The sequence below is a fragment of the Marmota monax genome, unplaced genomic scaffold (genome assembly GCF_021218885.2).
Source record: "Marmota monax isolate L192 unplaced genomic scaffold, Marmota_monax_Labrador192_F-V1.1 WCK01_AAM20220418_F8-fsc00206, whole genome shotgun sequence".
NCBI classification, from domain to species: Eukaryota; Metazoa; Chordata; class Mammalia; order Rodentia; family Sciuridae; genus Marmota; species Marmota monax.
The window spans coordinates 1,604,698-1,631,053 of NW_026694490.1; the positions used below are offsets into that span (position 1 = coordinate 1,604,698).

At 37.0% G+C, this 26,356-nt stretch overlaps 1 protein-coding gene across 4 annotated transcripts; it reads right to left on the minus strand.

The window, feature by feature from the left end:
* Nucleotides 1–1,175: 1,175 nt before the first annotated feature.
* Nucleotides 1,176–25,473, minus strand: Cstf2 (cleavage stimulation factor subunit 2). 4 transcript variants are annotated; one of them, XM_058571260.1, is made up of 15 exons: nucleotides 25,307–25,470; nucleotides 23,952–24,030; nucleotides 23,424–23,593; nucleotides 22,695–22,831; nucleotides 22,105–22,224; nucleotides 21,673–21,810; nucleotides 18,916–19,039; nucleotides 13,888–13,947; nucleotides 11,242–11,301; nucleotides 10,453–10,594; nucleotides 8,945–9,120; nucleotides 8,383–8,675; nucleotides 4,518–4,613; nucleotides 3,605–3,730; nucleotides 1,176–1,383 (listed from the first exon to the last, which is right to left on the minus strand). In XM_058571260.1, exons 1-14 carry the CDS (start codon nucleotides 25,362–25,364, stop codon nucleotides 3,608–3,610), a joined length of 1,776 nt encoding a protein of 591 aa, XP_058427243.1. In that variant the 5' UTR covers nucleotides 25,365–25,470; the 3' UTR covers nucleotides 1,176–1,383; nucleotides 3,605–3,607. The 4 variants fall into 4 exon arrangements, with proteins under 4 accessions (XP_058427243.1, XP_058427244.1, XP_046275154.1 ...); XM_058571261.1 differs by lacking the exon at nucleotides 21,673–21,810 and having other exon boundaries at nucleotides 25,307–25,473; XM_046419198.2 differs by lacking the exon at nucleotides 11,242–11,301 and having other exon boundaries at nucleotides 25,307–25,467.
* Between the last annotated feature and the right edge of the window lie 883 nt (nucleotides 25,474–26,356).

Sequence of the window (26,356 nt, forward strand, 5' to 3'; positions counted from 1 at the left end):
TAAGTGTTTATATATCAGAGTAGAAAATCCCTCAATTTTAATGTCTCTCATGAAGTTGATTATCTTTGCACTCTTTTGCTTGACCTGTAAGCAATATGCTATTACATTCTTTAAGCCTATGCCAGACTTTTAATTCACCTGACCATAATCCTAACCCAGAGGATAGGATTCTGAGAATATAAATAGGGTCAAAAGTAGTTCCAGTAGAACTTTACTAATTATTAAGGCAACACTTAACCTCTCAAGGTTGGCCTGATGGAGAGAAACCATGTCCCTCCTCATTGCCATTATAAGAGAGAGAATACCAGGCAAGGAGAGACCCATAAGTTAGAGCTAGTGGCACTAATTATGTTCATACTTATCTGCAAGGAAGCAAGCAAGGGCAGACCTAAAGGGCAATCTGACTGCTTGTGTTATACATTTGGTCCTCTTAAAATCATTGAGAAGAATGTAAAAGTTTTAGGGGTTTCTATGTTTTAAGTTCCCAGAATAATTTGGTTACAGGGTAGGACTGCAGGTCAGTGATTTCCTGGAAAATAGGATGAAATGTATTTTGTTCATTTGTTTTCTGTTCAGTTTTTAATTTATCCTGAACATGTGAAAAGCTATTGACTTTTTAAACTTTTAAAGTTGACTACCTAGACTGAAGAGTTTTAGAACACACAAGTAAATGTCAACAATCCCTTGTGTTGCTGACACACACACTCCAGCTAGTGTCAACACAATCTTTGTTGTAACTCCAAACTATGCATGTTAAGAACTGCTACTGACAAAAAAAATTGCATTTTTATATTTGCATTCTTCTAAACTAAATATATAGTTGTTGTAGGACCTTTGCTTTGTTGGCCTCCTGATCATTTTATAGCTCCATGCACATGCTATTCTCTCCCAGGAATTTCAGAAGTTCTAGAAAGTTTTCAAAGGGCAAAGCCTTATTCTTGCTGGAAGCAAATGAAACAAAAACTAAGTTCCAGAAAACAATGCTTCTGAGAAATCCTCAAATATCATAAAGAAGAATAAATGGTTATTAATCTAAAGTAAAAAAACAGTTATGACAATATAACATAAAGTACAATGCTGCAGTAAGGGTAGAAAACATATCTAAGGTTTCACCCTTGGTGATCAGCTTTTTAAAAGCAAAAAGGTAATGTATATCAACTTGCAGTGTACTAAAATTGTGTTCAAAGTTTATTTCAAGTCACAGAAAATATACAAACTAAGACAAAATGAACTGATTTTGTTCTGAGAGAAGGTGATGGGAGTCCTCCACCTGGCACCAAATTGAGTCATTCAAGGGTTAGGATGCAGAAGTCACCTTTTTTCAACATTTCAACAAAATCATGGAATTAATTTCCACATTTGTTGCCAGGTATTTTTAAAAACCTGAAAGAAAAAATCGGGAGAAAGCCATTAGAAGTGGAGACAAAGTTCTCTTCCCCAAACATTAGGAAAAAACCAAAAAAAGGCTAGGGGGAAGGACAATATGCATGAGATCAAATTCCCAGGGCAGAATTTCTGGGTGTTTGTTTCCTGCTTCCCACTTCCCAAAGCAATCATCCTTTTTAGCAGGGTCTCTTAACCTCAGCACTATATTGACATTTTGTGCCAGAGTACTCTCTGATATTAGCAGGTGAGGAAAATATCCTATGCATTATGGGATGGTCAGGAGCATCTCTGGTCTCTACCCACACTGAATGCCAGTGGCATACAATACTCCCTAAAATTTGACAACCAAAATATCTAAAGACATTGCCAGAATGCCCATTCAGGGGCAAAACTGTCCCTGATTGAGAATTGCTTATCTCTAACAATAATAATATAGAAGGCTATTAGGGACAGCACAGAGAGATCACCAAAGCTAGGTATAGGATGAAAGGATAGCTAATGCTCTGGCCACATTTTGCACAGATATCAAAACCTTGCCAACATAAAATTGCACAGCTGCAGTTATACACACATGGGCACAAATTACTGTGGTTTTAAAAAAACTGCATAAGGTTTATAGTCTAGTTCAAAGTAATGTACCAATATCAATTTCTTGGTTTTGACTAAAAGCAAAAAGATAGGATGTTACCATTGGGGGAAGCTGGTACACAAGGCTCTTGGCACTCTTTTTCTAACCTCTGTGAATCTATTATTATTTCAAAAGTTAAAAAACAGACAAAAATTGCCCTGTGTTTAATGTGCAAGGCTTTAAATTAGATATCTCATCAGCAAGAATACACAAAGAAAGAACTTCCAGAAATATTTCTACCTTGACTAGCCAAAAATGACAATTTTCTCACATTGCCGAGAATACCTTCTTTGCCATAAGTAAATTATAAAAGTAAATTCCTCTGAATATAATAGAGTCTGTTTTCACTGAAGAAAATAGAATGTCTGCAGTATATGGAAAAAAAGTTACAGTGCTGGTCATACCAAAAATTTAGACAGCTATACATGATAACCTCCTATTACAGTTTATTTAGATGTTAAAAAGATATTACAAATGTGGATTAAAATATATATTTAATAAAACTATTAATTATTATAAATGGGTTCACTACTGTATGATAATATATGGATAGAAATTACAATACAAATGGGGTAAAAGCAGAAATTCTAAAGGAGATATCCCAGCAGATACTGAGACGATGAGATCTTTAAATTATTTTGGAAATAGAATCGTTTATATAAGATACAAAGATATAGGGGAAAAAAACCCCCCACAAAACCAATACTTGTATATCAGGTTAGGTCACATGATCATTTATGAGGCAGTTTACCTGAACCTTCTTTACCTAATTGATGAGCAAGAAAAATAAGGGTGATAGTGTACAGCAATGTCCAAAATGTATAGAACTGATGGTGCTAGTGGACATTTATTACCTTAAATGTACAGTAATATTTTAATACCAAAATACTCATTAGAAACTAAATAGAATGCTAGAAACTAAAATAGTTCAACATTTTTTTGAGGGTGTGTGGGGGGGTATACCAAGGATGAAACTCAGTGGCACTCAACCACTGAGCCACATCCCCAGTCCTATTTTTTTGTATTTTATTTTAGAGACAGGGTCTGAGTTGTTTAGTGCCTCACTTTTTACTAAGGCTGGCTTTGAATTTGTGATCCTCCTGTCTCAGCCTCCTGAGCTGCTGGAATTACAGGCATGTGCCACTGTCCTGGCTAGTTCTACATTTTATTTAACTGTTTTATATTTCCTTCATTTTGAAGGCATAGTTTAAAATGAAATAATACAACTGATTTTGGAAGGATACACACAAAGCTATATTAAGAGTTTCTGTTTGGGGAATGATATTGAGGAAGCAGGGCTTTGTACCTTTAACTTTCTACACTTCTCGATCTGATTTAATTTTGTTAAACTGATCATATATTACTTTTTTTCATTTGGAAAGGTTCAAAAATATTCTAAACAATTCAAAAATTGAGTAATGTTCAATAGTCTTACTCTTTCCCCACAGCACTGACTACTAAAGGGTAAGGAGAGTATAGTTAAGAGGACTTAGGGTTCCAGAGAGAACACTTTCTGGTTAAGTTTGAAAGCACACACTCCAAATATACAAGGAGCTAATCCTGCTTGGGTGGGATTAAGTTTTTGCTCACCTTTTAAGGTGCTCCAGTGGATTTCTGTATTTGTTCCTTTAAGATCAGAATACTCTGCCTTTGCTCAGGAGGAAGCATGGCAATCTGGTCTGCAGTAAGTTGAAGAACTTGCATAATTAAAGCAGCCTGTGTAGAGGAAAGAAGGTAGTGAGTTTCAGTCATGGCAACTAAAAAACAACAACAAAAAAATCACCAGCTTCTGTCCAAAAAGCTACTGTCGTGGAATATGAAGCAAATGGAAAAAGGGAAGATCTTTAACACACAGAAAACAAACAGTGGGCCAAAAAGGAAAAAAAAAAATCAGTGAGAAAAGGCACAATGAAAAGAACAAGTACAAATTAAAATACCTAAGATTAGATAATTCAAAAGAGACACCTTCATGAACTCAAAGTTGCTGCATGCTAAGATGGTATCTATGAGCCCTGGGAATTCTTCAGTTTTTAATTCTATTTTGAAAGTCTTTCCTATTCAAATGTTTTAGCTTTTCCATTAGACATGAGCTTTCCACAATGACCAAATATAAAAAACAAAAAGATACACTTGTGAGGAGTCTGCTATTGATTTTAAGGATGAAGTAGAAAGGGGAGGAAGAACAGGGTTTGGATTTCCAGTTCAATGTGGCCTACACATACACACACATACACACACACACACACACGTGCGCACACATGCACAATCTGCTATTGGTAGATGAGTCTGAAATGTAAGATAAGCTGCTATTTATATACACTTAAAAACTTTAGAACCAGGTCCACAAATTTTCAGTCAATAAGTCATAAAAGAGTTCTAAGTTAGGGTAAACATCACCTCCAAAGGGACTTTGAAGACCCAGGATCACCACACGGTAACTGTGAAAAGAGGAATCAAAAAGACTAGATTTGTGCATAAGGAGAAGTCAGACTGTGTTGCTTACCTTCTCATGATCCTGTGGTGTGACCTGGTTCTGCCCAGGACTAAAGCCACCAGGCTGGGTTCCACCTTGCATGCTTGCTCCTTGCATGACTGGGACCTACGTGCACAGAGAGAGAGAAGAGATTTGTTTTTAGAATTCCTGCCATATAGGGAACCCAAATACAGAAATGGCAGTGTGAAAAATTAGGATATCTCTACTGATAGGAATAAAAACAAATGACTCTGAATCAGTTTCTACTACTAGCAATGGCAGAAGGCAGGGCTTAGCCAGAAATCAACTAGCAAGTTACACATACTTACTTACAATAGCTCTAGCATCATCAACAAATATCACAGAGCACAATTGGATACCATCAGACTAAGCAAAATTCAGCCAAATAAGCAGAGGAAAAACTGTTAGTATTCTGCAAACTAGTGCTCAGTGGAAACAAATGAAAGCCAACAGAATCTAGAGACAATGTGTGCTGGTCCACTGGGGAAACTACATTCACAGGGCTACTGCCTACCTCTGGTTCAATCAGACATAGGTAGTTCGTCCCAAAGGGCCCTATCCCACAAGTAAGGGAAAGACAATCATGTCAGAGAGGCACAAAGGAGATGGAGAGGTCTCTGGGAGAAAGCCTGCTATTAGACCAACAATTGCTTTTTACAGAGTTCCATAGAGAACATGCTGCATATGCTGTCCTGCTCAACAGAGACCAAGAAATATAACTGACCTGAGTAAAAGAACAAAGTAAAAAATATAGCAAACTTATCGGTATTTAAGATCTTTAGTGAGTTCAATCCTTTGGAAGATTATCAGAACCCAGGGAAAAGGCCTCTGAGGACCTAGTGTAACTATCAGATGGGCCCTATACCAGAATTTATGTTCACATTCAGGCATTCACCCAGAGTTTAAGTAGTCTTATTAAACACAGATTGTTAATAAACTCATTACCTGCTTCCCCAGCATATTAGAAGCAGCAAAACATAAAAAAATATAGATAAACAACTGTTAGGAGCAAATTTATGGCATCAATGTGAAGAGCCAGGTGACGACAGTGAAAGAGACCAGAAACCACCCAGGCTTAACTATGTAAAATAATGGGTCTATTTAATGATGACCTTGAGTAAACAAATGATTAAAAATAATACTTTATTATACCCTGTTTTTTATATTTTGTTTAATTAGAAAGAAAGCATGAACTATACCTTATAGTTTTTCATTCAAATAGTTTTAAAATTTAGTGAACAGTTCTAGCATCTGGAACATTCACATACATGCATAACTCATTTGCCAGATAATGGGTGGAAGAAGCACCAGTACAGGTTTGTATAGACTCTTAAAATATTATCATTGTTCTGTTCTTTATTAATACTGAATCCAGAGAGTGTCTGAATGTAAATGATTTCTATAGATCTGAAACATCTACAAGTATAATCTTTCTAAAACTTAGCAACACTTATTAATAACAATTTGAGGTACTTCAATTTGAAGTAACCACTTAATAATGGCCATTTTAAGATTATAGGGTTACCCGTTTTAGGCAGATAAGTACTAGGCAAGATGACCACATGTCTTCATTTGCCTAAGGCAGTCCCAATTTAAGCTTTCATCTCAGAGTAATTTATTAATAGTTCTCTCTTTAACTCTCAAACACGCCCTTCTTTGGATGGTAACTTATTTAATTATCCCAGTAACAATAAGACTTTTACCCAAAGGTTTCCAACTGGATGGACTGGAATTAATTTTTTGAAATCTGATTTAAAATAACAAACTAAGGACATAGGTAAAAAAAACAAAAACAAAGTACAAACAGTGAAAAGAAGAAAATAAAAATCTACATTCATATTTTCTGGAAAGCTACTTAAACATTCTAATAAAAGCAATTATCACAAGCAAGAGAGGCATAGGAAAGGAGATGAGGTTCTTAATGTATATCTCATAGATAAGTCAATGTATTCCATATATTTATTTATAAGTGAAAATATTTTTTTTTTAAGTTTGAAGATGCTTTATAAAAATGCCTCTACCTTGGATCTAAATGGTTTCATTGACTCTGTTAATACAAACTACATTGAGCTGGGGTATATAGCTTAGTGGTAGAACACTGCCTTGTGTATACAAAGCCCTGTGTTTGATACCTAGCATTACAAAACATAACAAAAATAAAAACAAAAAAACCTAGTATTCCAGAATAATGAGTTGAAGTACTAGTGGAAAAGAAAAAGATGTTACTCAGAAATGGTCTTTCAACCCGTTTTTTTCAATATCTTTATAGAATTATCAGCAGAACTACATAAATAAGTACATTATGTAGTTATTTGTTGACTGTCTCCCTAGCTAGTACATAAGCTCTATGGGGGTACGGACTTTGTTGTTCACACTGCTATATCCTTAGTACCTAACTTTCATACATAGTAGGTGCTCAATAGATAATAGTTGAATGAATGCATAAAAATAATTCTATTATGAGGCTACTGACTATACAGTGAACAATAAAAATCAAGGCCCATTTAAAAGCAAAACTTGAAAAACAATAGAATACGTTTATTCTCCACAGATTAGGAAAACAAATTTTATTTCAAATTAAAGAAGTGTAGATAAGATAGCCACACATATACAGATATACCAATGTGTAGATACAGAACACAGTAATGGAGTGGAAAAAACAGTGGGCTCAGCTGGGCACAGTGGTGCACGCCTATAACCCCAGGGGCTCGGGAGGCTGAGGCAGGAGGATTGAGAGTTCAAACCCAGCCTCAGCAAAAGTGAAGCGCTAACTAACTCAGTGAGACCCTGTCCCTAAATAAAATACAAAATAGGGCAGGGGATGTGGCTCAGTGGTAGAGTGCCCCTGAGTTCAATCCCTGGTACCAAAAAACAAAAACAAAACCAAAAAAACAGCAACAACAACAGCAAAAAGCCCCAGTAGGCTCTATTCTTTACCATTTTTTAGTTATGTGAATTTATAAAGTCACCTGAATTTCTGGGTCTCAGTTTTCAAACCTATAAAATGAGAGAACTACATGAAGTTGTGTTTATTCTGGCTCTAATATTTTCCTTCTTTTTCTCTCACACACAGACATGGAGGAAGACATTTAAACATATGAAAGAGGAAAGAGAGAAATACAAAGAAAGAAGAAAAAGAAAGGTACAGGTGCTATAGGCAAATAGCATATAAAAACTCAGGGAAGATACACATATACCACTTGCCCACAATCAAATGTGAATGAAAAGGGAGGAAAGAGATAACTGTGGAGTACCATACACACACCTGGAGAGTCAAATAAAGAAGAGACAGATTTCAGTTCTACAGATTTTAAGGTGATCATTAGTGAATTGCCTTTGCTACTGCATTGCCCATTTATTTGGGCTATGTGATGACAATAATTAACACAGGTTTCTGCAAACTGAAGATAAGTAAATCACCACTGCTCTTCATATGCTTTAACCCAGTGGTTCTTGGTCAGGGTTGCATATCAGAATTTGGGGAAGGTTTTTCAAGTCATCCAAGGCCCAGATCCTACTAGTAGACATGTTGAGAGTTAGACCTGGGCTGAGATTCAGGCAAGCATCTTTTGGAAAAAGCCTTATATATGATGTTGGTTTGCACCCCCAATGAAGTGTTCTCTGACTCCTAAATTTTCAGGGTCTCTACTATAAATGAATAGTTATTGAATGGTAGGACAAGGTTGTTCTTTTGGATTACATTCTGGTGGCCAGAAAAATCACTTGCCTAACAGACAAAATAGAGGGAGATCCTAGTCTTCCCTTTCTAACAAGCTAAGGAAAAGTTCAAGCCAGAAGGCAGTAATAATCAGGCTCAATAACCAATTCTGAATAGATCAAGATTTCACACAGATGCTAGAAGCATTATGCATACCTGTCTGGATCCCTGGGGGCCAACCCCTCCCATGTTCATTGGATTGGGACCCTGGATTCCACTAGGCATAGGTCCTCTAGGGCCAGGCACTGGGCCCCTGGTATCCATGCCCCTGGCCTCCATTCCCCGGACTTCCATGGCACGAGCCTCCATGGCGCGGGCCTCCATGGCGCGGGCCTCCATGGCACGAGCTTCCATGGCACGGGCCTCCAATCCTCTAGCATCTAATCCTCTTGCTTCCAATGCTCGGGCCTCCATCCCTCGTGCATCTATTCCTCGGGGGTCTCTTCCACCTACAAAGTTGTAAGAAAATCAATGTGCAGTTATTCACCTGTATTGTAAAAACTATTCAAGAAAAGATAGAAATCTATTCCCCTACTCATGTCTCCCCTTAACTGAGACTGCTGTCTCCCTCTAGTTTCTCAGATTTGCTGGTAAGCCTTAAAGATGCTTGCCAACCCTATTGCCCCAGCAATCTTTATCCCAGATTAGAGACAGAGACAGCTGAGTTCTTTATCAATCTATGACCAACAGTTGGCTTTGTGATGTTATCTCCCCTTACCTCTGCCATCCAAGGGTGGACCCCTCTGATCTAGCATGGGTCCTCTTGGCTCTGCCATTAGAGGTCTGGGCTCAGCTAATGGCCCTCCTCTCATCTCATGTGGGGGTGGTCCACGACCTTCATGGCCGGGAACATGGTGCATGGGAGGACCCTGATGAGGAGGTCCCAGGTAACCTCTAGAGATGGAAAGAAATTAATTTCAAAACAAAACATAACAACAACAGTAAAGTGTCAATAGAAGACCAATAAGTAAATATTCAACAAAGAACCGATGCAAACCTTAGTGGCTATTCATTATATGCATAACGAATAATGTTAACACAGTGCTTAAGAACACAGGTTCTGAATTAAGACCTACAGTTCAAATCTAGGCAATATCATTTATGAGCTGTGTCATATTGGGCACATTTACTTTTCTGTTTAATTTTTTATACTTTATTCCTTGTATCAATAGGTTAAGAAAGTAAAATTTTCCCAGGTACTGATTTATAGATACTATTTGTAAGTGGAATCAAAAAGTTCAGTTTCACAAACAGTAACACTCAGTGATCTCTTTAAATGCAATTTTAATCCTTATTTTAAGCTAAGGGCAATTTAATACAATAAGCTAAATTCACACAAAACCTGTATACTCTGAACTACAAAAGTGGCTTTTGTAACTACATATGGTTTTAGTCAACTACACATTTCCACAAGTACTTACAAATATGTTAAAAAAAACACTACCCCAAATGCTTATCCTACCATTAGCTCATTAAACATTCCCATTCCTGCTACTGAAAGCAGATAATCAGGAAAATGAGTTCTAAATCTTCAAAATTTGGGGGAAGTTTTTCAAGTCATCAAGGCCAAGGATGTAAGTCCCAAAAGGTTTTAAATCAAAAAAAGTCTTTCAACATGGAAGCATCAACATGAAACTTTAAGTTTCTAAAAAAATAAAAATAAAACACTCTTTGTAGTTTTAAATATCATCTCCTTAAAAGAAAAACCAGTATGCCTTGTTTTCTTCATCTATACAATGGGACTAAACATATTAATCTTCTAGGGTTATGTGGATTATTTAATTGCAGGGATGAGAAATGAACCCAGGGCCTTGTGCATGCTAAGCACCTGCTCTACAACTAAGCTACACATCCCCAGCTTGGGTTGTGTGGGCTTAATGAGATGACCTAAGTGAAGTACTCAGAGCAGAGTCATAAGTATGATCCCTATTAACAGCAACTACTATTATTATTGTTAATAATATTACTACTACCACCACAAGTTTTCCTTGCTCAGGTATGTGTACTAGGATTTTCAATTTTTGAATATAAAATAGTCATGATTAGTTCAAAAAGACATACTCAACTACAGTTTTGCCTGAGGATAGGTGCTTAGTCTTGGACAGTGGCCATGAATATTTATCTTTTGAAGTGGGCAAACAAGTACAACTGATGTGGAAAGAGTTTGTTCTCAAAGCAAGGAGAAATCCTGACTTCATATTTGTTTTTTTCTATGTCAACACTTACCGAGGCTCTACTTCTCCAGTTACAGAGAGTAAAGTGCCACCCCGTGGGTCATTTGGAGCATCTCCTAACAAACCTCGAGGAGTTGGGACATTGGCAGGCAAGGATCCCCGCTGCATAGCTGCCCTGGGGTCTTGCATCGGCACTGACAGGGAAACAAACGGGAGTTACTGCTGTGAAAGACACATAAGGAAACAAGAAATGACTCTATATACCACTGACAACATAATTCAGACACCTTAGAGTGGGTGAAACCTCACCACAGCAGAATCCTCTTGCAGTTCAAGAACAGAAGCAGGGTGTAGGCAGAATCTGTGCCATGTCAGAGGTATGGATGGAATTATATAAAGAGCAAACTGGGGAGCAACCTGCCAAGGACTAGCACTGCAACCTGAAGAAACTTATGCTCCTGGTTTTCCTTCTAATCAATCTTAGTTCAAGGACCAGAGTCACAAAAGAGAGGTAGGGTCTTGGCATATGTGAACACTGCCATGGCTCTGCAAGAACCTGCTGTCTCCTTACAGACTGCTATTCCATCCAAGCCTCCTGACACCAGTAGGGAGGGAGTACAGCCTCGGACAGATGCCCATATCATCCATGTTCTCTGCCCTGTGTGAAGAGGTCAATCTTAGGCTTGTGGCCTCAACAGGAAAAAATTAAGAAAAACAAAAACCCAAAAACACTACCCTTTTGGGTTCTGAACGTGAGGATGGCTGCGAAGCAGCTCTTTTCCTCTTAACGTCCCACCCTGAACACCACAAGCAAAAGGAAACCCGCAGATACAATGGGTACCTTGAACTCGCTCAATTGATGCAGGCCCGGCGGGTCCCACGGGCGAGTGCTGTAGGGTTCCTACGTGAGCAGTAAGTTCAAAAGGAGAAAGAGCAGACACTTAAAATAGCTTGCGTGCATGCGAGTGCACACACACACACACAAACATACATACATAAAAGCAGACTAAAGATCTACACATATAAGTTAAAAAGCCAAGAGTTTATTAACTTGCCTTGCCCCAAGCTACAAAATCTTCCTAAACTACACTAGTTCCTCTGGGTATGTTATACAGTACCATTTTGACCAGATAGCTTCCCAAAGGGAAACCCAAGGGTCACTGGGTTTTTTTTTTTGTTTTTTTTTTTTTTTTGTTTTTTTAAGAGAGAGAGAGAGAGAGAGAGAGAGAGAATTTTTTAATATTTATTTTTTTTTTAGTTTTCGGCAGATACAACATCTTTGTTTGTATGCTGAGGATCGAACCCGGGCCGCATGCATGCCAGGCGAGCGTGGTACCACTTGAGCAACATCTCCAGCCTAGGGTCACTGGGTTTTATCTGGTTAGGAATAACCAGTGATTTTCAATTTTTCCTTCCTCCTACTATTCCCTATTTCCCCTCATTCCTTATGGCACTATTACAAAAGAAAAAAAAAAGAAAGAAAGAAAGAAAAAAGATTAACCCAGAACAAAACAAAATATAAAAAGGATAGCTTTGAACCTCTAGTTAAGCAACATAGAACATAAAGAACATAAACATATTTTCAGAAGTAAAACATGAAAGAATCTGGAAGGCAAGATTTATTCTGGAGAAGCTATAACAGAAGTGGGTAGTACTATTTTTGTCATATCTTCAAGCACAAAAACTTTTGCTATTAAAATATTATCAAATGGGGAAATTGCAGTGCATGAATTTTAGATGAGGAAAGAGAATACCACCCTATATGAAATGATCTGCTACAGCAAGTTTTTGATAATAAACATCATGACAACAGCAAAGACTAATGAGATGAGTACCAACCAACACTAAACAAAGATGGTAGGAAAGGAAGAAGTATCATCTCAAATATCTGTTTTTCCTTTCACCACTACAAATGTGTAGAAGCAGCATGGATTACAAAAAAAAAAAAAAAAAAGTGAGACAATCTGGACACAAATAAGATTCTTGCTTCCTCTGCTGGGCACTGAAGGAAACTATAAAAGAAAGCTCATCTCACTCTGTCTCTTCATGAAGATATCCTTGAAATATCTTTAAAATGTGAGTCATTTCCTTATGTTAATTTTTTACCAGAAAGATGAAGATAATTGTAACAGGATGGCATGTCATGTGGAAGTATGTATTAAACAGCTAAAGCCTGATTGATTGATTAATAGCTTGGGGAAAGGTGTAAGTCTGACTGAAGCCCTAATCCCTTCTCATTATTGCAAAAATACCTTGGGGTACATACATGCTCCACAGACAGTGGTGAGGTGGGAAGACACAATAGCACAAAAGCATGAGATGCTTAGAAAAAAGATTTAACATTTGGTCAGGAGTTCATTTGCTGTTAGACATGGCATCTAATGAAAAAAATTATTAGTTATATCAATTTAACCACCAATGCCAGCAAACAAACCACTTGCTTGAATCTTACCATTTTGTTTTTTAAAAGACCACGTGCTCAGAAGAAAAAAACTTAAAGATTCTCTATGCCGGAACAAAGCAATCTTTACCCATCACAGTGACCCAATGAATAAGAGTAGAATATAGTGAAAAATATTTAATAGAGGCAGTATAAGATGAAAGAAAAAGGACAGATATTTGATGTCAGATATTTCTCAATCTTAGCTCTGACACTTACTAATTGGAACAGCAGAAGAGAGTACTAAATCTGGTCCATAATACCTAGAAATCAGCATTTACTTAGCTTGTCCTAAGTTTTAAAACTCTGATTTCCATCCCTTCACCTGTAAAACTCAGATGCTGCCACCCAACTCACAAGGATGTTTATGAAAATCAAAGTACCCAAAATATAGTATGCCCTCAGTTCCTTCTCTTTTCTAAATCCTCTCTCCTCCTAAACTTTGTTTTCAACTGAGCTGCTGCATTTTATTCTTCAAATTCCAGTAACATGGAGAAATAATGTGGATATCAGTGTTCCTGCTGCAGTATAATGGACACTTCTCAAGTAGTCTTTATAGACCTATAACCCCCTTCCAGTTTGCTCTGGGGTTTAAATCTAGTCTTCTACCTACTCAGTCATATATTATGTTTGCTATTAAAATTCTTTACTAATTCAACAGACACCCATAGAGGGAGAAAGAACATGTCAGTGGACTCATTAGATTACTAGGAAACTCATTACACTATTAAGAATTGATGATGTTTGTAGAGTTGGGTTCTGACTTACTGGGTAGAAAGTCCAGATTAGTAATGCTCACTATAAGTTTCTATGATAGAAATGTTCTATATCTGCAATGTCCCATGCAGTATCCACTGGCTACATGCAGCTACTGTGTACTTGGAATGTGACTAGGGTGATTAAGAAACTGAATTTTAAATTTTACTTAATTTCAATTAACTTAATATTTAAATAGCTACTGGTGATGAGCAGTTGCCATATTAGAGAGTGCAGATATGGAACATTTCTAAGGCCAGTCCATATAATCAGGCATTAATATTTATTTACCTTGTCCCCGTTCTATGGACACAGGTCCACTTCCTGGCATTCCAACCTGGGCCTGCATTCCTGGTAGAAGAAAAAGGGCAGGATAGGAAACCACAAATTAGCACAGTGGAAAAAAATTAGAATAGTGGCTGAGTTTACAAATTTTCTCATTCTGCCTTACGAGGAGAAACCTACAAAGGAAGAGGAAAACTAACACTCAACAATGCAGCAAGACAGAAGATGGAGTTAGTATACTTCCTGCTTCAGTGACAGAAAGGTGAGTTCAGTTAGAATGCTTCATCTCATTAGTTCCAAAGCTGTTGCAAAAAGCTCTTCTGTAATACAGGAAAACAGTGCCACTTACCTATAGACCTCCTTTCATGGGAGGCAGCACTCTTCCTGGGGCATTCTGTAAATGTGTGGGTATACTATTTCAGTTGTGACAAAGATTTTTTGGGGGACACAGTTGGTATTGAGTGAGAAGGGGCCAGGGATACTAGATTTCCTGCAATGTTTGAGATAGTCCCACAAAATGGAGAATTACCCTGTGTCTTATAAATCTTCTAAATGTCTCACTGACCATTCACACAAATTAAAAACTGTTTATAGCTACCTGGACCTAGAGCCATAGAAATATATATGTGAATTTTTCAGAAATGAAATTACTGAGTAAATTATGAGTACGACAATTTATTTTCAGAATTTTATTATAAGTTTTCACTATTTCAGAAAGTTATATTACCAATGTCAATAGTCCTTTTGGCATTCTGAGTTGCCACCCCCCCCCCCAAAAAAAAAGCAAACCAAAAAACCATGCTTATATCTATCTACATTTTAAGTTTTTACATTCATGGCATAGGTGCAATCATCTGACTACTACATTTTGTTTTCTAGTGTACCTGCCTTTTACTTTTCTTTAATATTATAGAAATCATGTTACATAAGTCACATCATCTGTGCATTTCATTTCAGGATTGCAAAATCATTGCAAAATATGTTATGATAAGCAGACACTGGGTCTAATAGGGTCAAGAACCAAAAATCTACTCTAATTAGTTGGAGTATAATGACTCTTACACAAAGAATAATCATGTACCCCAAGTCCTTTTCGGTTCCCTTCAACCTAACAATAATCCTCTTTTTCTCAAAGGAGCATATATGCTGTGAGTGGGGACAAAAGACAAGTTTATGTTTGCAGTTCATTAATACTTCCCCCTAAAATAGCAAGAACACATCACACACCCCTATTCATTTAGCATGTCAAGCACCAAAGAGTTATGGATTAAGAACTTGAAAACCTGGGTGCCAGTCCTGCCCTTGCAATTAAATTGATTTTGAACAAACAATTTGATAAAATCAACACATTCCTAGGCTTCCTTATCTATAAAATGAATGAGATGGTCCAAACATTGGTTCACAGAATGTGGTACACAGACCAGCATCAGCATTCAGCATCACCAGAAAATTTGTTAGAGGGCAAATTCTGGGTTTTTCACCTCAGAGCTATTGAATTAGAGTGTGGAGGTGAGGACTAGCAATCTATGTTTTATAAGTGCAATCAGGTTATTCTAACAGACATCCAAGTTGGTCTAAATGATTTCAAAGCTCCCTTGGAGACATAAAATTCTATACTATTCCTTCTATCCAGACCAATGTCTAAAACAACACAAAGATTTAGCATATGAGAAAAGTGATAGTAGGAGGAATTAAGGACATAATTTCTCATATTATGCATTATCACATAATGGTGCTTTTATTTATATGGGTTTGATTCCCAGAAGTGGAATTGATCTGTCAAAATGTGTATTAATTTTTAATGTTAGACTACTTTCTTAAAAGGCTGAAAAACTTTACAGTTCTACCATCAATGTATAAGTACCACTTTCTCCACCAAAATTAAGTGTCTTCTCTATTTGACATTTGCTAGTCAGATGGGTTTAAGGGCAATCTCAGTGTTAATTTGTAATCTTTTTTTTTTTTAAGAGAGAGAGAGAGAATTTTTTAATATTTATTTATTTATTTTAGTTTTCGGCAGACACAACATCTTTGTTTGTATGTGGTGCTGAGGATTGAACCTGGGCTGCATGCATGCCAGGTGAGCACGCTACCGCTTGAGCCACATCCCCAGCCCCTAATTTGTAATCTTTTAACTATAAATAAATCTGGTTTTTTGTTGGCCATTTGTGCTTCTTTTCTACGCATTTTTTTCCTACACATTTACTTTGTCTACTTTTCTACTAGGTTGTAGGTTGTTTCCCCACTTCTCATTGATTACCAAAGAGCTCTGTATAGGGTATCTCAAAAATCTTCACAAAGTTTTAATAAGTTCAAAATTATAAAGGCTACAAATTCATAAAAAACACCATGTGAAATTTTAATTATTTAACATTTACATTCGACTTTTATCTTTATTAATCTCTTCTTGGTGTCTTTTTAAAAAAATTCCTAACTAGTACTTAGAATCTCTGTATTTTTTAATAATGTAGGCATTTAAGGATATTAATTTTCCTTTAAGCACTGTGTTTACAATTTCTGTGCTTTTTATATGAAGTATATATAGATAACTTTGTTTTCCTTTAGATGATTTATAAATTTCTTTTTATTTCTTCTTTAATTCAGGAACAGTATGTTCCTTAATTTGTAAGTTAAGATTTTCCTCAGTAACCTTTTAATTATTTGTTTCTAATTTTATTAAATTATAATTAGAGAATGTGGTCTGTAAATTCTCCACTTCAAATTTGTTAAGGTCTTTCTTTGTGGCTAAATACATGCTCTTTTAAAAAACAAAAGAAAACAAACAAAAGCATTCTTCAAGGTGGGTGTGGTGTCACATGCCTCTACTCCCAGTTGCCTGGGAGGCTGAGGCAGGAGGATCACATCCCCAGCAACTTAGTGGGACCTTACCTCAAACTAAACAAACAAACAAACAAACAAAACCCCACAAAGGGCAGTGGGTGAAGCACTCCTGGATTCAATCCCAAGCACCACAATAAATAAATAAATTTTAAAAAAGAATAAAAAAATGATTCTATGGTCATTTGGAGTAGGAAGTGTATTTTTGTAGTTAAAAGAAATAAGTCTCTATGTATTAAGAAAAGCTTATTATTTAATTTCTCAATAAGCAGTATATATATATATATATATATATATATATATATATATATATATATATTTTTTTTTTTTTTTGTCTAACAGAACAATGCTACTCTAAGTGTGGTCCACAAATGGTGCTGATCTATAACACAATGGTAAACCCTTCATGATAAAGTTAACTACAGAAACAGAGAGCAGACATTTAGAAATTTCTAGAGCCATCTGACATTGCTGTGATAACCCAAGAATGTGATCAATTTACCTGTCTCACTAAACAAAGTATAGATTAGTCTAAGTGTTGCCAAACTCTTGGTAGTGAAATTATTTCTTAGACTGCAAACTTTTTTTTTTTTTCTCTTTTTTAAATATTTATTTTTTAGCTTTAGGTGGACACAATATCTTTTTTTTTTTTTTATTGGTTGTTCAAAACATTACACAGCTCATGACATATCATGGTATTATGTAAAAATGTGGATGTGTAACCGATGTGATTCTGCAACTTGTATTTGGGGTAAAAAATGGGAGTTCATAACCCACTTGAGACTGCAAACATTTATGTGCAGTAGCACCACATTCCTAAATTTTGGTGATATTTTAAGGTAATTTAGATACCTATAACTAAAAGATGTGTAAGATACAGATCCCATTACTTTCACAGAAATAAAATCTAACTACAACTGCATTAGGATACAGTAGATAAATAAAAATTTTGAGTTTGCTAAAACTTCTTTAAAAATCTTTTCCCATTCCTTGTCAACTCAGTTCACTTAGATTTAAACAGTTCACTAGGAATACTATTGCAGTCAATCAATCCCAGATTAGATAACAAATTTACTTGCCTAAAAAAATTTACTGAGGGCTGGGGTTATGGCTCAGTGGTACAGCACTTGCATAGCACATGTGCGGCACTGGATTCGATCCTCAGTACCACATAAAAATAAATAAAGCAATGGTATTATGTCTATTTACAACAAAAAAATTAATAAAAAATTTTACTGATGAAACATTATGTGTTCATATGTTTCCATGTGGGGAATCACTATTTCATTCAATGTCTTTAGTTGCAATTGTTAAATAATGAAGTTACAAGTGTAACAGCCATACTCTATCAACTGCCAATCTTTGTGCTTCACTGAATGAGTCATTTCAAGACTTCTTTCTTTTCCAGTATTGAGGATCAAACCCGGCATCACACACACTAGGCAAGTGCTCTACCACTAAACTACCTTTCCAGCCCTTATATTTTCTTTCTTCTTTTTGTTATTTGGTTTGAATGTATTTTATGCCTGTTTTCTTTATGAGTTGAACCTAATCTAAAAGTTTTTGGGCTTTAATGAGAGAATTCAGTCCATTTGTATTTGACAGAATAAGACCATACTACTACACTACTTCTTATTCCTTCCATCTTATTCTACATTCATTATTTACTTTACAATGTCTTTCCTTTTCTCTATTTTCGCCACCTTGAATTTGTTTCCATTCATTCCATTTTCTCCTTCTTACTTTGGATGTTTTAGTGTACTTTCTACTTTTGTAGCCCCTTCCCTGCTCTCATAGTCAAATGTAGAATTTGTATATAAGAAATCCCCTAAGGCTGGGAGTGTAGCTTAGAGGTAGAGAGCTTGCCTAGGCATGTGCGAGACTCTGGGTTCAAACCCCAGTGTGTGTGTGTGGGGGGGGGTTGTGGGGTTTGGGGTGTGTGTGTGTGATATCATGATTCTGTTATCAAATAATTGGTTATATTGCAGCACTTAGTAAGACAAAACTTTTTTTAAAAGTATTTATTTTTTAGGTGTAATTGGACATAATACCTTTATTTTATTTTTCTGTGGTGCTGAGGATTGAACCCAGGGCCTCGTATGTGCTAGGCAAGCGCTCTACCACTGAACTACAACCCCAGCCCCAGTAAGACAAAACTTTAGCAAGGTAACAAGATGGTGAAGTCTAGAGACTTACCTCCAGGAGCTAAGGAACCAGGGCCAGGTCCTGTTACAGCAGTTGGCATCTGTCCTGGTGCTGAAACTCCACCTTGCATAGAAGCTTGCATCAGAGGAGGAGCACCATTGACATGCATTCCACCCTGAACAAGAGAGAAATCAAAGTAGGTACATGCCTCTATACAGATTCAATACTTTTAAGTCTACAATCTTAAAGACCTCTTCAAATTGGTGGCCTAAATAGTCTATCAAACATCCTTTTTATATAGCATGTCTTGTGTGACATTATATTTTTTGTACACTTTCAATTCCATAGAAGCAAGTTATGATATGTGCCATGAGTTTTGTTATGTGAATACAGTTAAAATGGAACATACCCTTGCTGCAGAGATTGACAAGTTATCTGTGTGGCAAGGAAGCATATAGCAACTATTCTTGATTTCATCACTGGGGCCTACCAGTAAGAGTTACAATAAAAAAGTGTCTTGAACCCATGAAGACAAAGAAGGGGCTGGGACTTTTTTTTAAAAGCAACTGCTGGTAGTCCACTTTTTAAAAGTGAAAATAGGCCTGGGGCTATAGCTCAGTGGTAGAGTGCTTGCCTAGCACATGGGAAGCACTGGGCTTGATCCTCAGCACCACATAAAAATAAATAATTAAAATAAAGGTATCATGTCAATCTACAGCTAAAAATATTTTTAAAACCAGTGAAAATAATTTTCATTTGACCAAGTTTACTCTTGTCCTTAAACAAAATTCTTGTTTGGGGGCAGGGGGGAGGAATATGATTTTTTGCCATGAATTCCCTAGAGAACTGAGTCCTCCTTTGAAACAGAAAGAACTCAGTAAGAATAAAAGTGAAGTTATAAAAAACAAAATCACATAAGCAATTAGAAAACAAAAGTCTAAAACAGAAGACAGGAAACCATGTAGCGAGGTAGTTAGGAGAAAACAGGCTACGAGGTCAGAAAGGACCAAGTATAGAACCTGCATTCGCCACATACAATTCTATTTTTTGACCATTTAACCTTAGTCTTAGTTCGTTTCCTTCCCATCTCTGAAAAAATATTTATTTATTTAGAGAAGGGGCTGGTCAACTATGACTCATGGGCCAAATATGGCTAACTGGTTTTATAAATAAAGTTTTACTGAAACACAACAACATACACTTGTTTACATACTGTCTTTGGCTGATTTCATACTATTATGGTAGTTGTGACAGAAAGTCTATGGCCTATAAAGTCAAACATGTTTGCTATCTAGTCATTTACATTAATTCTTTGCCATCCCCTGCACTGTAACTTTGAAGGACACATCTAGGTTGTTTACCTCTGTCAATCTGATAGGTGAAAAAGAGTACCTTTCTGTAGTTTCTATTTACATTTACCTTATTTTTAGATTAGACACTTTTATGTATTTAGATTTCTGTTTTGTGAACTGTTTATGTCCACTGCCCATTTTCTTACTGAATTATTTGCAATTTTCTCACTAATTCATGAGTCCTTTTTGGTTTATTATGAAAAATTATAGCTATAACCACTCATCTTAGGAAATAAATTATATATACTAAGAAAATCTATATGATCTTCCCCAATATACCCAAGATCCCCATCTCATTAGATAATCACTAAGAATTCTCATAGATTTTTAAAAATTTTATATGAATCATTATATTCTGAATATGTTCTTTGAATCTCACTCAATGTATTTTTGGGATTTATGCAGACACATATATCCCACATGCTGGAAATGTTTCCACATTCCACATTAACTTAGTTTCACTTTTATACTGTTATGTTTTTGAGTTATCTATGTTAATACCACATGTTCTAGTTAATTTTTTTTGTAACAGGGATTGAACCCAGGAGCTCTTAACCACTGAGCCACATCCCCAGGCATTTTTTGTATTTTATTTAGAGATAGGGTCTTGCCGAAGTGCTTAGTGCCTTGCTAAGTTGCTGAGGCTGGCTTTGATTGGCAATCCTCCTGCCTCAGCCTCCAGAGCCACTGGGATTATAGGTGTACATCATCATGCCCAGCTCTAGTTCATCTTAATGCCACATGGATTTAAGTTCTTGAAAGTCATTCATGTTATAATATGTAGTTTAACTGCTTAAAGTATTCCATGGGATAAATATACCACATATTTTTCATTCTTACAGAGATGTACATTTAGGATATTACCAATTTTCACTAGTATAATGTGGCAATGAACATTTTTTAACACAATTATGAACTTTAATCAAGTAATCTGCCTCTTGTCCATTATGTTTGGCAAATTCTTCCTCTATTTTGTCATTTGTATTTGATGTTTACTTCTCTTCCTCAATACAGATTTTTTTCAGTTTTTAAACGTTATCAATTTCGTATGGGTTCAGGGTATTGTATCATGGTTAGAAAGTTTTACTTTTTTCATCAGTAAAAAGAGAGATTTAAATATGAGTGCCTACCTTATGCAACTGTTATGAGGACTAATTGAGATAATGCATATGGAAAAACAAAGTGCCAACCACAAAGCCAGGCATGCATATACACATTTCTTGTAAGTTAGCTTATAAGAAAAGGGCATACAGGAAAAATCACTTTGTTTTACAAACTTGGAACCAAATCTATATTCAGTCAGATGCCATGTGCTTCTGCAACCTGGAAACTGCTTTTATGTCTGGAAGTTAAAATTATCATCTCTGGTTTCTGACCATTCTTCTTTCAATATATTCTCCTAAAAAAAATGAGATTCTAAGACAGATAAAATAAAGGGACAGGCACAAAGCCCTACCAAAGTCTGGGCCTGAGGGGCCTGAGGATTCTGCTGGTTCATTGACACATTGGATCCTGAGCCAGGACCAGCACCATGGACTGGCTGAGGGTTGCCTGTAATCAGCGTTGGGATATTTGTCTGGCGATGCAGAATTTTCTAAAAATGAAAAGACAAACCTATGAGCTGTCTGTTTAATAAAGCAATCAGGCAGTCCCTACCCCACTCAAGGTTTATCATGCCATTAATTTTTCTTTCTTTTCTTCTTTTTGGTACCAGGGATTGAACCCAGGGCTGCTTAAGCACTGAGCCACATCCCCAGCCTTCTTTCTTTCTTTTGCAGTGCTGGGGATCAAATCCAGGGCCTCATGCATGCTAAACTCACCCTCTACCACTAAGCTATATTCCCCAGACCTACCCTATCATTTCTATAAAAGAATCAGAAGCACTCACCAAGGCAATCTCTGGGTCCACAATTCTCATCACTACCTGTGCTTGCAGCAAAGCATAAGCCAGCTGAGGGTTCTGAAGCAACATGTTCCGTGCTTCCTGGGGACTATTCTGGACACAGAGCTGAGAAGATAAGCAGATTCATTATTAAGTTCAATACTTAATTACTTAGAAATCGATGGTGATTTAGAGCTTGTGTATTACATCTGACAAATGTAATACTCAAGGGGCTCTTTAAGTTATCATTTGTTTTTATATGGCACACAAAAATCTTAGCAATGGCAGGAAGAGGCATTTCAAATACCATAATACTATCATTTAGGATAAAGCTGTATTTTTAATATCTATATCTGATATCTACGGGGGCTACAAAAAACAAGCTGGATTGTTTGAGTAGGTGTTTTTGTATAAATAGAAAGCTCTCTGTACAAAATGTAAAGTATATTGTTCACACATGGCATATTGAAGATGCATAAAATTGTATCTACATACAAATTCTATTTGAGCTCCGAAACTATTTCCATTAAATTTCAATTAACTCCTTAAAAATCTGAGGTGAACTGCTTTATTCATAACCTAATGTTTCTTCCCACCTTCATTTGTTTCATCAGCTCAAACATCTGCTCTGGTGGAAGACTGGCAACTGCTTTGCTGATAGACTCAGGGGCATCCTCAGGACTAATGGTCTCTCCATAAGGTGATTCAATGACAGGGGCACCAGTGCCAAGGCCTGATCAGGAAGAAAGTACAAGAAAGTTAGGGGAAAAACAGCTAAATCATTTTAAGTATTTATTTTTATTTTCCATGGTTGCTACAAGAACCAATAGATAAATTCTCTGGAGCTGAGAAATAAATGATTTAAAAATCTCGTCTATATTCTCTATGTTCTCAGAGGACAGACAGCTGGGACCATGATCACTTAGATGGTCAATGTTAAGGAATCAGGCATACTGACCTCTTTCAAAAGAAAAAAAGGTTTAAAGAGATAAAAAAGCCAAAAAAAAAAAAAAAAAAAAAGCCTTAGTACCCCTACCAGTTACAGATCTGACAACATACATGGTCACAGGAGTAATGACACAGCACAATTATTATCTTGGTGGACCTGAATTCATCTTTAACTGGAAATTAACAGAAGGATTTCTAAAGTCAACTTTACCTTGTTTCTCAAAGATATGTACTTTCCTAATTCAAGTACCTCAGGCTGGTCAAACAAAGCTGTGTGGCTAACCATTTTAGCATATTCTAAAACATCATAAGTGGAAAAAATTTTATTGCCACATATGTATTAATTCATAATGCATACATCCTGGGATTATACTCACTCTTCAGCTCTTCTTTGTTCTTTTCACTGGCAGCATTGTCCACTCGAAGTGCTCTCCCACTGAATTCACGCCCATTCAGGTTCCGCATAGCACTAAGTGCCGTCTCTTGGTCTTGGTATTCACAGAAGCCATAACCCTTTGGTTTTCCTGTCTCTCTATCATATACCAATCTGGAGAGCAAAACCAAGTATCAGGCACAAATGCTACACACATACAGGGTTCTTGCTAATACTGCCATGCTTTAATATGGCCCTTTGTAAGATAAACAGCTTTATAACAGACTGCATCATTGAAGTATATTTAAAACAGTTGAAATAAAAAAAGAAAATCCATATCTTTTAGGTAAGAATGAATGTGGATTATATGGTACCTAAATTATGTCTCAATAAAGTTGCTAACAAAAATAAAATGCATGTGAAAATTACCAGTAAAAAGAAAAAAAAAAAAAAAAAACCCTTGCCATTATTACTAAAGGCCAAATTTGTGGTGGTTTATAAGACTCTCCCACCAAGAAGAAGAGGATCTCACCTGAAACTAACAACAGGTCCAACCTCAGAAAAGATGTCCTTCAATTGCTCTTCAGTAGCTTCATAAGGAATGTTACCCACTAAGGAACAGATAGCATATTAAAATTCTGAGTTTGTAGCCTAGATATTTAATGAGAAAGTAAACAGTAGAGTTTCTACTTTCACTGAATATAAAACAACTGGCTCAAAATAGTGTTCTCCAAAAATGCACTTCCATGTGTTTCTTCAGACCTCTTAACAAGGGAAATAAACCACTGAAACTAAATACAAAAAGTGTAGATACTCCCAAGGAGTTCTCCAACAGATCTAACAGTGTTAGATATTCCTTAACTTTGACAAAAATAAATACTTAAGGACTGGTATGTACCTGAAGGTCTTCAACTTTTAACAGTGACTACTAAAAACACATTATGTTAAAACAGGTACATAATGTCCCTATATCTACACGTACACACACTTACAGGAGAATAACCATGAATAGAGTGGAGGAAATTATTCTGAACTGTTTTGTCATGAACTTTTCAAAAGGTGCTTTAAAATCACCACACGTATTTAAAAAAAAAAAAAAAAATTGTAGTTGTAGATGGACAGAATGCCTGTATTTTATTTGTTTATTTTTATGTGGTGCTGAGGATTGAACCCAGTACCTCACACATGCTAGGCAAGCACTCTACCACTGAGCCACAGCACCAGCCCACCACAAGTATTTTTTAAAATTAACTTATTCCAGCAGAAAATATTACTCAGAATAGTTTTAATCCTCTTTAAGATTCCTCGGACAAAGTCTTAATCATTCATTTATTCATTTGCAATCCTCCTCAAGATGCCAGGTGGCCGTTAGAACTATGGATGAACTAAAATGTTATGGGTAAAAAGCAAAGGATTTAAGTCCTGATTAAAGGGCGGGAAGTGGGCTCAGGAATCTATACTCTCCGCATATACTCTATTTTCTGGTATCTCCATTCTAGAATACAGAACACTGAGGCGCTTTTGCCATGTGCCTGCTTCTAAAAAATAATTGATAATGAAAAGGGAAAAACATAGAAGATGAAGGCTAGTCTAACTCCCTTAATGATATTGTGGAAAATCTACAAGACCGTAAAGAAAGGGAAGCATCTTTTTGCTTAGAGAGTTATATTTTGCTCTCCGAAAAGAGAAAGCCAGAGATAGTAAAAGCATCTTTTTGCTCACGGGTCCATCAGGTTGACCCCCCACTGGATAGGCAGAGAGCCCTGCAAGCCCGACCCAATGCCGGCTTTCGTAGCGATCCAGGAGGTGGGAGGTGCAGGGTTCTTTGCTGCTCCCCTGCCTCTTTCTGTCCCTCCCAGATGCTTGGTTCCACCGAATTCCTCTCACCGAATACAGAACGTAGAGAACGATCCACCGCAGGGTCTCTCACAGTCAAACCCGCCATCGCTCTCTTCCGGTGGCTTCCGGTGCGCCTAAACACACTTCCGTACAGCGCGTGAGCCGAGCGCCGACCACGCTTCCGTACCACGCGTGAACCGGAAGCGCCTGAATGAAGCGGACGCAGAGCCACGCCCCTGACGTCATTTTGTCAGCCTCAGGCTGGCGTAATTGCTCGAAAGGACTAACCTTCTGTAGGGCTTGGCTGCGTTCTGTGAATAACTCCGTTCCAAACGGGATTTGGGCGGGTCTAGGCGAATTTGAAGGCTTTCGGTCTGCAGAATTTTGTTATTATTCGTTTTTTGTTTGGCTGACGCAAGTATTAGTCGGCCATAATAAATAGAGAGGCAGCAGCTTTGCCTTGGTAACAGAGAAGTCATTTTTATCCTTGACACTTTCATTTTAGTTTCGTCCTATTGGTGGAGGGTAATGCTCGGTCCGCCCAGAGGCGTGTGCCCTAGAAGCGCTCGTCCTATTATTTTGCAGAAGTTGTGACTACGGAGTGAGATGAACATTGCGCTAGCCAAGAGAATTTTGAGAAGGAGCATGGCACAAATGTCTGCGCCAACATTAGTGAGGAGATGGGGATGCTGAGAGAGAACAGACCCCTGTATTTCTCATGTGGCCTGTGGGTTCCTGGGGTTTGTAGTGGTGGAGCGCTGCAGGAGACCACATTAGAAGGCAGGGTTTGGAAATAGAACAGAAAACATTATTGACTGGTGTTATCATACTTTGGTGCCCATCCATCTTTTTGGGATATGGCATACTGCTGTAGTTACCAATCTGGGTAACTGCGGGGGTTGGAGGAAATCCAGAGTAGAATACCTAATGAGAACTGGGTTAGATAGAGGAGGAAAAAAGATAATTGATAATGAAAAGGGAAAAACATAGAAGATGAAGGCTAGTCTAACTCCCTCAATGATATTGTGGAAAATCTACAAGACCGTAAAGAAAGGGAAGCATCTTTTTGCTTAGAGAGTTATATTTTGCTCTCCGAAA